This window comes from Emiliania huxleyi (assembly GCF_000372725.1).
Source record: "Emiliania huxleyi CCMP1516 chromosome Unknown EMIHUscaffold_181, whole genome shotgun sequence".
Lineage (NCBI taxonomy): Eukaryota > Haptophyta > Isochrysidales > Noelaerhabdaceae > Emiliania > Emiliania huxleyi.
The window spans coordinates 1-14,740 of NW_005200774.1; the positions used below are offsets into that span (position 1 = coordinate 1).

Genomic DNA, 14,740 nt, shown 5'->3' on the forward strand with positions numbered 1-14,740 from the left:
CCACCTGCTTGCGTGTGGAGCGAGGTCAGCTCAACAGCTGCTCCTCGAGAGCTGCTCGGCATTGGCCACTGCGTGTACGTGCGCTACGTCCCTTACGAGTGAGATCATGTCCGTGCGGTCGAGATGACGCGCGTCGGTATAGTAACTGACTCCACTCTCTAGTCTCTACGACAACGCAGAGAAGAGCTTTCACGTTTCAGCAGCGCACGGCGCTTTCCCCGCCCTTTCCTTCACACGTCGATACGGCTTTCTCCGAGATTGCAGATTCGCGCCCCCCGCGGCGCGCGGGCGTCTCGACTCGATTAACGCGTGTGCAAACTTTTTCACGAAGTTCGTAGCTGCTTAAACAGTCGGCACACTCAACCCCTCTCTCTCCTCAAGCCTACCAAAATTTTGAGCGCCCCGGCCTGCGCGCAAAGCTGCTGCTGATTCTAACTAATCCACCTCCTCGATGTTGGGGCCGCCAGCGCCAGGCGGCGCGCCGCCTGGCATGCCACCGGGCATGCCGCCGGGCATGCCACCCATGCCGCCGCCCGCGCCCTGCGAGTACATCGCCTGCATGATGGGCGAGCAGATGCCCTCGACCTCCTTCTGCTTGTGCGAGAACTCCTCCTTCTCGGCGAGCTGGTTGCCCTCGAGCCACTTGAGCGCCTCCTCGACGGCGTCGAGGCCCTTCTTCTTGTCATCCTCCGAGATCTTGTCCTTGACCTTGTCGTCCTCGAGCGTGTTCTTCATCGAGTAGCAGTAGTTCTCGAGCCCGTTCTTCGCCTCCACCTTCTCCTTGAACTCCTCGTCCTCCTTTGCGTACTTCTCCGCGTCGGCCGTCATCTTCTCGACGTCCTCCTTGGAGAGGCGCGACTTGTCGTTGGTGATGGTGATCTTGTTCTCCTTGCCGGTCGACTTCTCGAGCGCCGACACGTTCAGCATGCCGTTCGCGTCAATGTCGAAGGTCACGTCGATCTGCGGCACGCCGCGCGGCATCGGCGGGATGCCCGACAGGTTGAACTCGCCCAGCTTGTTGTTGTCCTTGGTGCGCGAGCGCTCGCCCTCGAAAACCTGGATGGTGACGGCGGGCTGGTTGTCCGAGTAGGTGGAGAAGGTCTGCGACTTCTTCGTCGGCACGGTCGTGTTGCGCGGGATGAGCACCGTCATCACCTCGCCCGCCGTCTCGAGGCCGAGCGAGAGCGGCGTCACGTCAAGCAGCAGCAGGTCCTCCGTCTTTGCCGAGCCAGTGCCAGAGAGGATGGCAGCCTGCACGGCGGCGCCGTACGCGACCGCCTCGTCGGGGTTGATCGACTTGGACGGCTCCTTGCCGTTGAAGAAGTCGGTGAGGAGCGAGACGACCTTGGGGATGCGAGTCGAGCCGCCCACCAGGACGACGTCGTGCACCTGGCCCTTGGACATCTTCGAGTCGCGGAGGCACTTTTCGACGGGCTCCATGGTGGAGCGGAAGAGGTCCATGCAAAGCTCCTCGAAGCGCGCGCGCGTGATGGACGAGAAGAAGTCGATGCCCTCGAAGAGCGAGTCGATCTCGATGGAGGTCTGCGTCGATGACGAGAGCGTGCGCTTGGCGCGCTCGCAGGCGGTGCGGAGGCGGCGCATGGAGCGCGGGTTGCCGGTGAGGTCCTTCTTGTTCTTGCGCTTGAACTCCTGGACGAAGTGGTTCACCATGCGGTTGTCAAAGTCCTCGCCGCCCAGGTGGGTGTCGCCCGCGGTCGCCTTGACCTCAAAGATGCCCTCCTCAATGGTGAGGAGGGAGACGTCGAAGGTGCCGCCGCCGAGGTCGAAGATGAGGACGTTGCGCTCCGACGATGACTGCTTGTCGAGGCCGTACGCGATGGCCGCCGCGGTCGGCTCGTTGATGATGCGGAGCACGTTGAGGCCCGCGATGGACCCTGCGTCCTTGGTGGAGGCGCGCTGCGAGTCGTTGAAGTAGGCGGGGACGGTGACGACGGCATTCTTGATTTCGGAGCCGAGGAAGGACTCGGCCACCTCCTTCATCTTGACGAGCACCATCGACGAGATCTCCTCCGGAAAGAAGTCCTTTATCTCGCCCTTGTAGTCGACCTGGATGCACGGCCGGTCGCCGTCCTTCGCGATCACCTTGAAGGGGAAGTGCTTGAGGTCGGACTGGGTGGCGGAGTCGGAAAAGCGGCGGCCGATCAGGCGCTTGGCGTCGAAGACGGTGTTGCGCGGGTTCATCGCCGCCTGGTTCTTGGCCGCGTCGCCGATCATGCGCTCCGAGTCGGTGAAGGCGACGAACGAGGGCGTGGTCCGGTTGCCCTGGTCGTTCGCGATGATCTCGACGCGGTCGTTCTGCCAGATGCCGACGCACGAGTAGGTGGTGCCAAGATCAATGCCGATGGCGGGTCCCTCAACCTTGCTGTCCTTGCCCATTGTAGAACGTGCGGAGGTCGAAATGCGCGAGCGGGGCGTTGGCGGTGCCACAGTGCAAGTCTGGAAGGATCCAGTCGCAATCTATCCCTAGAGTTTTATTTTTTTCGGGAGAGAGGTGTGGTGGTCCCATCAAATTTCACTTGGATCAAAGCCTACGGCCCTAAGATATCGTCCTGCCAACACGCCCTCGATCTGTTCCGTCCCGAGACCGTCATCTCTTACGACATTCTTTACGACATATCTCACATCATCGTCAACCCGTACACCGCTCAACTCTGCGTCGCCGCCTTCAGCTCCAGACCAGCCATCACCCTCGCCACGTTACTACCTGGGGTCTGGGCCGCCGGCAACGGGAAGAAGAAGAAGGAGCCGCCCGTCTATGCTCTTTATATCCCTCGACTCGGACGCGGCATCTTCAGCTGCTGGGATCTCTGCGCTGCACATGGGGCAATCGGCGGCAGCGGAGCGATCCACAAAAAGTACGGTGAAGACAATGGGGGCGTCCCGGCAGCGCTTCAACACATCAACCTACACGTGCCGCTCCCTGCCGGCTTCCCGATTGCACTTGACCACTGGTACCCCTTCGACGGCGATCCCGTGCCAGCGACCGAAGCGGCGGCAGCCAACCCCACCCTCCTCACGCCCGGTGCCCTCGGTACCGCCACCGCCGACGCCACCGCCACCGCCACCGCAGCCGCCACCGCAGCCGCAGCCACGCCCCCCAGCGCGCCTCCCTCCGCTGACATCGCGCCCCCGCCAGCCAACCCGAGCCCAACTCCCGCGCACGGCACAGCCGGCCCCAGCTGCAGCTCCGACAACGGCCCGACCTCGGTTGCCGGCTCCTCCTCCGACGGCGACTGCACACTCCCCCCCAAGAAGCGGAAGGTCTCGCCGGGAGGATGTGCGCCGCGCTTCGGCTGCAACTTCTACGGAGGCGCCTTCCCGGGCCTCGCCCTCGCCACCGCCGCGCTCACGTCGAGCGCCGCCACCACCCGCGCAGTCGCCCAGCCCCTCGCCCGACTGCAACTCGACAGCGCCGATACCCACTTGGATTCCGTCGCGACGGCAGCCTCGCCTACGCAGGCAGGCGCCCTCGCACGCCCCGAGTACATGCCCGCGCAGGGCGGCGCTTTTCCAGGCCCGTGGCACATCTTCAGCGCCACCATCTACGCCACGCCTGGAACCACCAACACCCGCACCCCGGCCCGTTATGGGAGATGCCGAAAAACCTGAGCTCACCAAACAGTTCAACGAGGGCTACAAAACCGACCTGGCTGAGCCGGGCGAGGCTCCCGGGGGCAAAGACGAGATCAGTGAGGTCAAACTTTGGACTCCCCTCCGGGGTGGCTTGCCCGTTGGGGTCGGCCGCGCCGACACCGGAGGCAACCCCGGCTCCGTTGGAGACAAGTTCGCCTTCGGCAACACCGAAGAGCGCGCCCGCCTTGCAAACATGGGCTGCAAGCAACGCGGGTTCCGTGGTCAACGTGCGTTCGACCACACCACCGGCCAAGGCTACGTCAAGTCGCAGCGTGGCCACTACCATGACGGGATCTTCGGCAAACGAAACAAGTTCAACCTGCTTCTCCACGAGACATTCGGCGGCGGCTTCTCGCCGCCTGCAGTTGCAAAGATCAACCGCCTTGCGCGCAAGGCTCAACGCTCGGGCGTTGACCGCACCGCGTACCCTCCCCACTCCCGCCTCTCATTTGTGTCACACCACGCGGAACGCATCTCCATCGCTTCGGTGAAGGGGGTGAACCGTGCCATCCTCGATCGCCGTGCTAAGCTCGCTTCCGAGCTCTCACGCCGCGCGTAGGGCCCCTAGGGGCCTAGAGAACACAACCCCCTCTCTCTTTTCTCCCAGTAAGCTAAAAGTACGTACAGTGCGATTCCGGAGAGGTGGTGGATATGGTGGTGGACATCGACAGGTCGGAGAAGGAGAAGCGCGACCTCAAGGAGCAGCGCGATCGGCTCCGGAGGTGGCTGCTATGTGCGGCGGGCGTCATCGTGCTGCTAACCCTCTCCATGTTTGCGGTCAGCTGGGCCGCGTCCGAGCTCGTAAAGGAAACACACGCTGACAAGGCGGTGCTCACCGACCGTGACGGCTCCGTGCTGAACGTGGGCGCGGCGACGGCGACGATCCCACTCTACGCTTTGGCGGCGATGGAAATGGAGCTGGCGCGTCAACAAGCTCTCCGTCTCCTACATGGACGGGGGCGAGAGGGTGCGGCGCAACCTCCGCATCGTGTCTCAGGTCAAGCGGGGCAGCACGGTTGAGCTCCTGGATGCGCTGGGGTTTAAGGTGGAGCTCGAGGGCACCAGCGACGCCCGCCTCCTCACGCCCGACGGGGCTGAGTACACCCTCTGCGCGGCAGACGCCACATGCTCGTCGGTGACGGTCGACAACACGGACCTGCAGGCATTTGAGGAGGAGGCGGTGGACATGGCGATCGACGAGGAGGACGCGGCGGAGGTGATTGCCAACTCAACCGGGGAGGGTGACGGCAGCACAGCTTTCAACGGCACTGCCGACAGCCGCCGCCGCCGACTCGACACCCACGAGCGCCGGCGCCTCGCGCGGCGCAGCCTCAGCAGCTCGTGCCCGACAACGCGCTCGTATCCAGATGCTTTGTTTTCCGACTGGACGACGAAGCGCGAATGTTATCCAGCGTGGAACAACGCTGCAGCCACCGCATCCAAGGGCGACCAAACAAAGGCCCAGTGTCTTGCGAAATGCCAGGCATGGGACACCGGCGCCGGTGGGTGCTGCTGGTATCGCTCGAACAAGGACAAGTGCCGCTGGTATGATGCCAGCGACGGGAACATCCAGTATGCATATCGAAACGACGGTGACTCCAAGACGATTATGCTGGAAGGAACCAGCACGGCGACTGGCAGCTTCTCTTGGGGCCCAGAGGTTGAGTTTGATGCCGATGCGAACATGGCCCAAGGTGTGCGCGTTTTATCGGGTGTAGTTGCCGCGAAACACGGGTCACTCGCTTCCTTTTCCGAATGCAAGGAAGCGTGCCTCGGCGACAATCTTTTCGTGGCGGAATGGTTTGGCTTGCAAAAGTTGTGCAGATGCTACGGGTCTGCCGACGAAGTCACATTCGAAGGGTATGACTCGGTACTTGGAGGAATAGGATCAATGTTTGAAACAAGCATGCGTTGGAGGCGGTTTGGTTTCTCGGTGGTGTTTACACGGCGGTCACCGCGGAGGCGAATTGATGGGGGGGGGGGGGGGGCAGAAGGGGGATCGGGGGTTCCGTTTTCTTGCTTGCGGCTTTTTGTTTCTCTTTTTGTCCCCGGCAGAGACGAGAGTCAAATGTACGTGTGTGCTTTTTTCTTTTCTTTTTCCTTCTGATGCCATGCGTGACCTAGGTAGGGTCCCCTGTAATGGGCGTGTCCCACGTTGGAGCCAGTGGGTGTGGGTGTGTGTGGGACGCGGGATAATAGATTGATAATAGCTCCGCCGTTCATGGAGGCAACCGATGCGAGTCGACTGGTGTAAGTGTCGTCGTGGTTTCGTATCAAGGATACTCACTCACACTCACACGAGAGTCAAACCTCTGAAAACCAACTTGGAGCACTTGGAGTGCAGTCGGCAGCCTCACATCCAGGGCCCGGGGAGAGCTAAGAAGCGCACCCACAATACCAAAAACGTATTTGTTTTTGTTTGAGTCACCGAGAGCGTAGGTACGCGTAGCGTACGCGTAGACCTTCCAATTGAATACCAACTTGGAACACTTGGAGTGCAGTCATTACCTCCAACCCCGCGCTAAATCCTCTTTTGTGTTACTCTGCTGGAGTGGAGGAATGGTTGGGCAGGTTGTGAGGACGGATCTCCTGACAGTGGCACGCGCCGTTTGTTTGAAGTTAAAAGTCGAATCAGAGCGCCGTCGGCGCTGATCCTCGTTTTCCTCCCACGGACCGCCCGTCCGGGACCGCTCCGGGACGCACGCGAAGCCGACCATCAAGCTGCTGTACGGCCCCGGCATCGCCTCCCCTGGCTTAGCTAGATTGAGAGATATTGTGAACATGGTTGGTCTCTACAATATATACACTGACACTTTACCTCCCAGAGCTCGTCCCGGTCCGCCACGGCCATCCTCGGCCTCCGAAGGGCCCCCCCCCGGCCGCGGCGCGGTGCGGCGGCGTCACAAATCCGACGGCAGAGCACCGGGACGCGGTCGGGCGATCTGAGGTCCAACTAGGCGTATGGATTGCCCACCCAGGGCTATCACCTGGACCCATCAACAGGCGCCTCGGCGCCGTGGACAGGAGGTGTTGTTCACACCTGCCCAACCATTCATGCAGCAGGATACCAAAAGAGGTGGCGTCGCGAAGACGAATGCTTTGCGTTCTGTGCCTGCCCGGGCCAGGTACTCCCACGCCTCTCGGGGTTTTTTATCTGGCCGAGTCAACCCGAGACTGCGTCAGCTGTTCCCACAGCAGGCTGGAAGTACCTCGCCAGGCCTTGCCCGCTGGCACAGCGCCGTCTCCGAAGTGAATGGGTGGCTCGTGCTGCCGATGGGGTTTGGAGGTGAGCGCCACGTGACCACTGCCGCGTGGCACGGCGACAAAGTCCTCGGTGCGGCAGTCGCGCGAGAGCTGCAGGCGCAGTGCGTTGGTGGGCAGGACGAGCTCACGCGGCGCTTCTGCGCCGCCGTGAGCAACGAGCACATGGCGGCGCACCTAGACCAGCTGCTGCCACTGACGCTGCTCACGCTGCTGCCGCCAGCCGAGGAGCGAGCGGCGCAGGTGCACGACTGCGGTACGCTGCTCGAGGCTTGCGTGGAGCGGGTGCACCACTCGGGCGGCGCCGATGCCATCGAGGAGCTCGCTCGCTACCTCCTCGCCACCGCCACCGACACCGACGCCGACGCCAGCGAGGGCGAAGGCGGCGAGGCACGCGCGAGGAGGGAGGCGAACCCAAAGGGGAGGCTGCTCGAGCTCGGCGGCAGCGTGGGCCCGGCCGAGCAGGTCGGGGGCGCGTCCCACTCGCCGCTCTTCCGGGCGGCGGCCAGCCTGGGCGAGAGGCGCCTCACTGCGGAGGGAGGCAGCAAGAAGGCGGCCGAGAAGGCGGCGGCGGCAGCGCTCCTCGCCTCGGCAGGCGTACACGCGGCCGTCTTGCCCACACAGCGGCTGGACCTCGCTCGCACAGCGTCCGAGGCCGTCGGCAGCAGAGCGTCGGAGGCTGCGTCGGCTGGCCGGCCGCTGCGTTGGTCGGCGGTCGCCTTCCGTGAGGCGGACCTGGCGGCGGAGCTGAAGGACGGCGAGGACGGCGAGGCGTGGTTCCGGAGGAGGCCGACCCTACACCGGAGCGTGTGCGCGCCTCTCCTCTTCCCAGACGCGGTGCGAGCGGTGGACGCGTGGCAGGCGCGGCTAGACGACGGCGCGCTAGCGATGGTTCGTGTGCAGGCGGCGCGCGGCGGCGAGGGCGCCACGCGCGTGTTTGTGACGCCGGCACCCACATCGACCGGCAGCGCGGCGAGGCGGGCGGCAGGCGTGCTCGCGCACGCGCACATCACCGCCCTCCTCGACCTCCAGCTGAGTGGCAGTGCCGGAGACGAAGGCGAACCACACCACACGAAAGCAGCCCCCCGCGCACACTCGCGTGAGGAGGATCACAATGGCGGCAGCGGTGGGTAGTTTTCCGAAGTTCATTTTCTGTCAAATCCTGTCAACAACGTGTGTTGTGCCATTTAGGAATCCTAGTTGCCCAAAACGACGCGTTGACCGTTGTTCGAAGACGATTTTACTGACGTAATAAGAATATGTTCTCGCGCGCAAGTTTGAGCTTTGGACGCTCTGTGCCTGGTGCCTGGGTGCAAAGCCTAAGGTGACTGGCACTGGTTCTGGTGCGTCTCCTGCACTCCCTACCGCTCCTCGGCAGGCAAGCCATCCTCGTGTTCGGTCATCATGGGTGGGTGCTGCTGCAGCAAACCAGTAACGGACACAGCGGATTCGCGATTCCCCGCCCATTGGGGCCCGCCGCCAGAAAAGCAGCTAAAGGATCTCCGAGAGCTGCCCGGAGGGTACGGCCAAGGCTCCTCAACTCTAGCAACCTGGATCGCGACGCACATGGCTGCGGATGAGGCGTCAGGGACGAGTGGAGAGACTCCAGGCGTGTGCACCGAAAGCGATCTAGGATCGGACCCTGGCACAAAGTTGGAGCGAGCGCGGCAAGCCCGAAGGCACGAAAAGACACAGGCACAGGCACAGGCAGGCGGGACGAGCGGGGTGGACGGGGTGAGCGGGGCGGGTGGGACGAGCGGGCTGGGAGGGTCGGGACTGGCGGCCGGGGCCGCCACAACAGCCGCCGGAGCAGCACAGGCACAGGCAGGCGGGACGAGCGGGGTGGACGGGGTGAGCGGGGCGGGTGGGACGAGCGGGATGGGAGGGTCGGGACTGGCGGCCGGGGCCGCCACAACAGCCGCCGGAGCAGCAGCGGCTGGGGCGTCTGGGATGGGCGATGATGACGAGCCCATGACCGATGCGCGGCGCAAGGAGGAGGCGGCGTTCAAGCGGCAGCAGCGGGACGAGCTTGCGAAGCGGGCCTTCGATGCTATCACTGGCTCGACCGGCACGGCCACGCTTGCTGCCATCAAGAAGCAGATCGGGGCATTCGCGCCGAAAGACAAGTTCTCCGATTTCAACGTGAGCCATCGCGCAGTCCACTACACAGCGCTCCCCCTTTTTAACACTCACAGCTCACGCGCAGGCAACCTTCAACTACCTTAACAAGATGAACTCCGCAGGCAACCTCACTGCTGCCGAGTGGCTCCTTGGCGTGCGAGAGATGGGTGCCCCCGCCCACCAACGCAGAGCGGCCACAGTGGTGCTTCCCTCTCACAAGATGCCAACAACCCTCTCCGCACCACAGATGAAATGCCCGACGCGGTGCCGAGCTCGAGTTTTTGCTGCCACTCTCGGAGCTGGTGGCTGAGCTCGACGGCGCACCTCTGAGGATCGAGGAGCTTCCACCTCCTCCGCCTCCTCCGCCACCACCGCAGCCAACGACAATCGTGATGCCGCCCTACCCGCAGCCCGATAGTGAGGCCCTCACGCGAGCGGTGGCAAACGCCATGGCTGCAGCGGCAGAGGTGGCGGCTGGCAACAACGATGCCCTCCGCCGTGCAATTCGCGAACTGGGCGATCGGGTGGACGGAATCGGATCGCGGGTCGACGGGCTGAGCGGAGAGGCGCCGAGCGGTCCCGGGCATGCGTCACGAGTCTTGCAAGCCTTGATCCACCCTCCTATGCTCTAGGTGAAGAGCTGCCGGGCGGCGCTCGTCCTCTCGCAGGAGGAATCCGAGAGGCGCCTCAGTGCCGGGCAGCGAGAGGCGGCCGAAACGACGTGCGAGACTATGCTGAGCGGGGTGCAGCGCATGCTGGACGAGCTGCGGCGAGCGCTTGCGGCGGAGAAGCCACCGCAACCGCCACCCAAACCGAGCGTGGCGGACCGCGGCGTACAAGCGGGCGGGCGTGAGCGGGCGGTGCAGGTGCATTCGCAAGTTATGGCAGTTGGATGGCTCGATTGCACACATCTGTTCAGCTTGCGGTCTTGCTTGGAGCAGGCGGGTGGAGTCGACGATAGCACGCAGCACGACCCGCTCCTCGAGGACGGCGCCTGCCAGACGGACGCTCCGCCCTCGGCGCGGCCGCTGGTGGTGCCGCTCGCTCTGACGGTGCCAGCGTCGGGTGAGTGGCAGCTGTGGGGAGCAGCGCATCTGGTTCCCACTCTGACCCCCGCCGCGCACCCCGCGCAGTTTCGCGTGCGGTCTCGCCGCCACGGCCACGCAAGCCTGCGGACATCTACTGGTATCACCAGGTGCACTCGGCGCCGCCCGGTTCGGTCCAGGGGAGGTACGTGCGGCAGTGAGGGCGTGATGTGCAGACCTGCCTTCTGTTGGGGCCAAGTCGCGCGATCCATCGAGTCTCGAGGACGAGGTTACCGCCGGCGCCACCCACCCCCAATTCTGTCCCCTGTCGCCGCCGGCGCCGCGCGCGTAACGCGAAGCGCGACAGCGAGGGAGCGACCCCGCGAGGCTGGGAGAGTCGAGAGAAGAATTGTGCAACAGCGGATGTATCGAATAACTATTTAAAATAAATCTCGCGATGCTGGGTTAGTGTATTTCAGCCAACGCTACCTAATAAGCTCGAGGACGATACACCGCGAGACCTACCGCTACCCTCTCGAGCGCACCTCATCATCCGCCTCTGAGACAGTGTACCATCTGAATGTATCCCCACCGCGAGGCGCCCATGCGCTCTCGTGAGTTGAGTGGGGCCTCATTGGCCGGCGCTGCCCGCGCCGCCGCCTCCCGCAGCCTCGGGCCCAGCCGGGGCTGCGTGCAGCGGCGCCGTCGTGCCGCCTCCCTCCGCGGCGCGCGGCGCGGGCGACTCGGCTTTGCGCGTGATGAAAATGAGCGGGATCTGCAGCGCGGTCCCTGCGAGCTGGATGGCGGCGGTGACGAGGAAGGTGGTCGAGTACGAGTACCGGTCGGCGAGGTAGCCGCCGAGAGCCGCTGAGCCGCACCAGCCAAAGACGGAGATCGAGTCGAGCGACTTCCAGCGCGCGCGAGCGCTCTTCGGCACGTGGTCCATCAGCAGCGACTCTTCGAGCGGGTACGTGCAGTTCATCAGCCCGGTCCGAACCACGTAGAGCGCCGCGACGACGGCGACGCGGAAGGTGTGCTCGCTGCTGCCGACGGCGGAGCGCTTGACCCACGAGTCGAGCAGCGCCATGCAGACGAGCAGGGCGATGCCCGCCGTCTTGAAGCCGCACATCACCTGCCGGGAGGCTCCGCGAGGCTTCAGAGGGAAAGCTGCAGGGATGCCCGCCGACTGGAGGCCTCGCATCGCCTGCGCGCGGCCGAAGCAGCGCGCCGCTCTCGTGCCGAGCCCGGACATGGCGGCCATCACGAGCGGGACAACCACGTAGATGAGCTGCACCTGCGCGTGTTTGCGGCCGGGGCGAGGAGGTCTAGTGTGTTGGATGCAGCTGCCTGGGCGGGCAATCACGGACTAGGCAGGAGGGGAGCAGCTACTCCACACCTGGGCGGGCGCGAGGCCGCAGTCGTTGACGAAGAAGAGAGGGAAGAACTTGACCTGTTCACGCGCCCAACCAACGTGAAGCAGACGCCGCGCGCGGCTCGGGCCGGGGAGAGGCGCAAGAGGGCTCCGCGCCGTCATCCCCGAGCCAAGGGCGAAGCAGACTGACGAGGCGAAGAGCACGTACGGGACTGCCCACACGTGCGGAGAGAGCTCGCCCTCGGCCGCAGGCTTGTCGCCGCCCTCGCACTCGCCGCCGCCCTCGCCGCCGCCCTCGCCCTCGCCGCCGCCGCCGCCGCCGCCCTCACCGCTGCCGCCGCCGCTGCCACCGCCCCCTCCCGCCTCGGCGTCAGAGGCCGGCCTCGTGCCGTCGGTCGGGGGTTCCTCGTCCCCGACGGCGTGCTTGTCGCGCAGCATGAGGTAGCCTGGGGGCGGGAGGTTGGGGTTGGGGTTGGGGTGGGGGTCGGGGGGAGGAGGGGTTCGGATGAGCATTTGGCACCTCCCATCGCGACGAGCTCGAAGCCGAGGCCGGCGAAGATGACGTTGCGCAGCGGCGTGAGGGACCAGGTGCGGCCCGCCTGCAGAGCAGGTTCTGGGAAGGTTCTTGGAAGGTTCCGAGGAGGTTCCGAGGAGGGGAAAGTACGAGGTCGCCTCCCCGTGCGACTCGAAGAGGACGATGGTGAGGGCGGGGCCAACCACCGACGCGAGCAGGTAGATGACAAAGAGCGCTGTGTACGCGTGCGACCGCTCTCCCGTCGCCACCGAGTCAGCATACAGCGCCTGCGCCGGCCCGTTTCCGACCGCACTCACGACTCCCCACAAGCACTGCACAGCGACGAAGAGCAGGAGCAAAGAGAGCCGACCGCCGCTGTCGGCCGGCGGGTGAGAGGTGCCGTACGAGGCGGCGTACGCAGTGAGCGCGACTCCGAAGGGAATGAGTGCACCACCCCACCGTGCGACGCGGCCCTTGCCGAGACGGTCAGCGCATGCCCCAACCGGCAGCGCGACGATGAGATTGGCGGCGCCCGAGGCCGCTTCGATGTAGCCGACGTAGGCGTTGTTGCCCAGCAGTTCGTTCAGGAACTTGACAAGCACCGTGCCGGCCCAGATGGAGTCGGCCAGGCCCTGTGCAAGGACCGCTGCCCATGTCCAAGCCACGTTGCGGTTGATGGAGCGGCCGAAGCAGTAGAAGCGGCTGGGGTGGCGCGTCTGTAACTGGGGCTCGTCGAGCAGGGGCGCGCGAGGACGACACATCCCTGGTCGAGGGTCGAGGCAGGGCCCGGAGGCGAGGCACTGTAGAAGGGGTCGCTCTCAGAGGTTCCCGGCAGAGGTTGCCGGCCCGTGGCTTTTATTCATCTGAGCGTCATTTTGTACCCACCCCCCCTACTTCGTGGGGACCCCCCCGCCGGTCGGTGGTCTGCCCCCGAGGTGGACCGGACCCCCCCTCCGGTCGGTCGCTCTCTCGGAGGCGGGAGGTGTGACGACCGACCCCCCCTCGGTCGGTGTCCTTGCCGTGAGCCCCTCAATCAAACGCTCTCCCTCCTTCTCTCGCGAACCGCCACGGGCGCTTCGAAATCGCCGGTTTAACTTTTCACTATGAAAACTAGTTACGCGGCAGCCAAGCGAGGAGACTTCTTCGCCGAGGCCCGAGCGAGCCCGACTCCACACACATATGTATGTGGAGCATCCACGCAGTCGCAGGGAGGCCTGATCCTGCTTGCCGTCGCTTTGTACAAGCTCTGGCAGCGCTCCAATTCTCCACAGTACGCGCGCATCGTCCCTTCCAATGACTACGATGACTTGCCAGACTTGATCGACACGCCGTCACCCGGGCTCACTCATCGGCTTCCGAGTCGCTCAAGCGACAGCGAATGGCAATCGATCCGGGTGCTGGGGACGCCGGTCGCCGCTTCATGAGCAACTCAGTTTTAGAGATTTTCTAATTTATTCACAGCTGCGGCGAGCATGTGCGGTGTGACCCTCTCCGTCGAGCCAACACCCGACCGACCCCCCCCTCGGTCTGCGCTCCGACAGACCGGACCCCCCCTCCGGTCTGCGGTCTTCCGCGGCCGCCGACCGGACCCCCCCTGCGGTCGGTCGGTCTGCGCTGGGCGCTCAAACCGCGAAGTCGGTCTGTTCACTACAAGATGACGCTCATATCTCAGGCTATGTGCTCTCACGAACATCACGCCGCGCGTAGGGCCTTTAGGGGCCTAGAGAACACAATCCCTTTTCTCCCAGTAAGCTAAAAGTACGTACCCGAGGGTGAACTGCTGACTTGAGCACTTGAGCACTGGATAGGGTCGATTCCGCATGGTACGGGACCCCTCGATCGTCTCGCCCTCCCTCACTCACTTTGAGGGGTGAGAGCATGCAGTATTGTGGCATATCATGTCACATAAGGTCAAGCTTGACCGCAGAAGCATCAAGAAGCGGATACTCCAGCTCGACTGTGCCGGCAACGCCGGCCGGCTGCCAGCAGCCGTCGCGGCCCGTGGCGTGCTAGTACAGCTAAAGAGTACGCGGAGACCTCCGAGCTCCGTGTGGGGGCCCGTGAACATCTTTAGCTTGTGAGCCAGGAAAAGGGTTTGAATTCGTCCACGTAAGGCTTCGCCTGGGGACTGGTTGGGGTGGCCTCAGGCATCTCCAAGGGAGTCGCAGCGGTGCCCCATAAGCATCTTAGCGATTGTCGAACCTCGAAAAGTGCGTTCGTTTGAAGAAAGGCACACACGGTACTATCGGCACGGTACTATCGGGCCACCGGTGTCGGGTCACCAGTACTAAACAAAAATTCGACACTTTGAGGGGTGAGAGCATGCATTCTTGTGGCATATCATGTCACATAAGGTCAAGCTTGACCGCAGAAGCATCAAGAAGCGGATACTCCAGCTCGACTGTGCCAGCAACGCTGCCTCCGCGGCCCGTGGCGTGCACCAGAGAGAGAGAGAGAGGTCGAGTCCGCGTGGCTCAGGCCGGCCAGAAGGTGTGTGGCGACGGCACCGTGGCAGGAGTGCGGAGAAGAGCTCGCCGAACGCGAGCAGCGGAAGGCCGAAGTGTGCCAGCGCAAGAGCCTCGCGAACGGGTGCAGAAGGAGCTCGCCGTGACACGATGCCGGGCGGTGGTGGTGCTCTGGCGGCTGTGCACAGTGGGAAACGTCAGGCTGCAACAGGGCAGCACGATGGTCGTGCCCCGCTGCAGCCTGGCCTGACATGCACAGGGCGAACAGAGACGGGACTATCGCCTGGCGCTCGTCTGGGCAAACTTTGACCGCCGCCCGGCTCGCCAC

At 64.3% G+C, this 14,740-nt stretch overlaps 4 protein-coding genes across 4 annotated transcripts; 2 read left to right on the forward strand and 2 right to left on the reverse strand.

Annotated features, from left to right (window-relative positions):
- Window positions 1-304: 304 nt before the first annotated feature.
- Window positions 305-2,441, reverse strand: EMIHUDRAFT_442340 (hypothetical protein). Its single transcript, XM_005783135.1, has one exon. It carries the CDS (start codon window positions 2,395-2,397, stop codon window positions 436-438), a length of 1,962 nt encoding a protein of 653 aa, XP_005783192.1. The 5' UTR covers window positions 2,398-2,441; the 3' UTR covers window positions 305-435.
- A 4,267-nt stretch (window positions 2,442-6,708) lies between these two features.
- On the forward strand, window positions 6,709-8,049 carry EMIHUDRAFT_232352 (hypothetical protein; the record flags this gene model as incomplete). Its single annotated transcript, XM_005783136.1, has 2 exons — window positions 6,709-6,762; window positions 6,853-8,049. 2 exons carry the CDS (start codon window positions 6,709-6,711, stop codon window positions 8,047-8,049), a joined length of 1,251 nt encoding a protein of 416 aa, XP_005783193.1.
- Window positions 8,050-9,363: 1,314 nt separating this feature from the next.
- EMIHUDRAFT_456437 (hypothetical protein) lies at window positions 9,364-10,282 on the forward strand (the record flags this gene model as incomplete). The annotated part of the gene is made up of 4 exons (XM_005783137.1): window positions 9,364-9,602; window positions 9,669-9,902; window positions 9,978-10,101; window positions 10,170-10,282. The coding sequence occupies exons 1-4, from the start codon at window positions 9,429-9,431 to the stop codon at window positions 10,280-10,282; spliced, it is 645 nt and encodes a 214-aa protein (XP_005783194.1). The 5' UTR covers window positions 9,364-9,428.
- Window positions 10,283-10,610: 328 nt separating this feature from the next.
- EMIHUDRAFT_232354 (hypothetical protein) lies at window positions 10,611-12,708 on the reverse strand (the record flags this gene model as incomplete). The annotated part of the gene is made up of 6 exons (XM_005783138.1): window positions 10,611-10,731; window positions 10,805-11,355; window positions 11,458-11,511; window positions 11,620-11,645; window positions 11,954-12,032; window positions 12,154-12,708. 6 exons carry the CDS (start codon window positions 12,706-12,708, stop codon window positions 10,611-10,613), a joined length of 1,386 nt encoding a protein of 461 aa, XP_005783195.1.
- Between the last annotated feature and the right edge of the window lie 2,032 nt (window positions 12,709-14,740).

Coding starts and splice junctions, on each gene's coding strand:
- EMIHUDRAFT_442340 (XM_005783135.1), bottom strand. CDS start 2,397: ATGGGCAAGGACAGCAAGGTTGAGGGACCCGCCATCGGCATTGATCTT.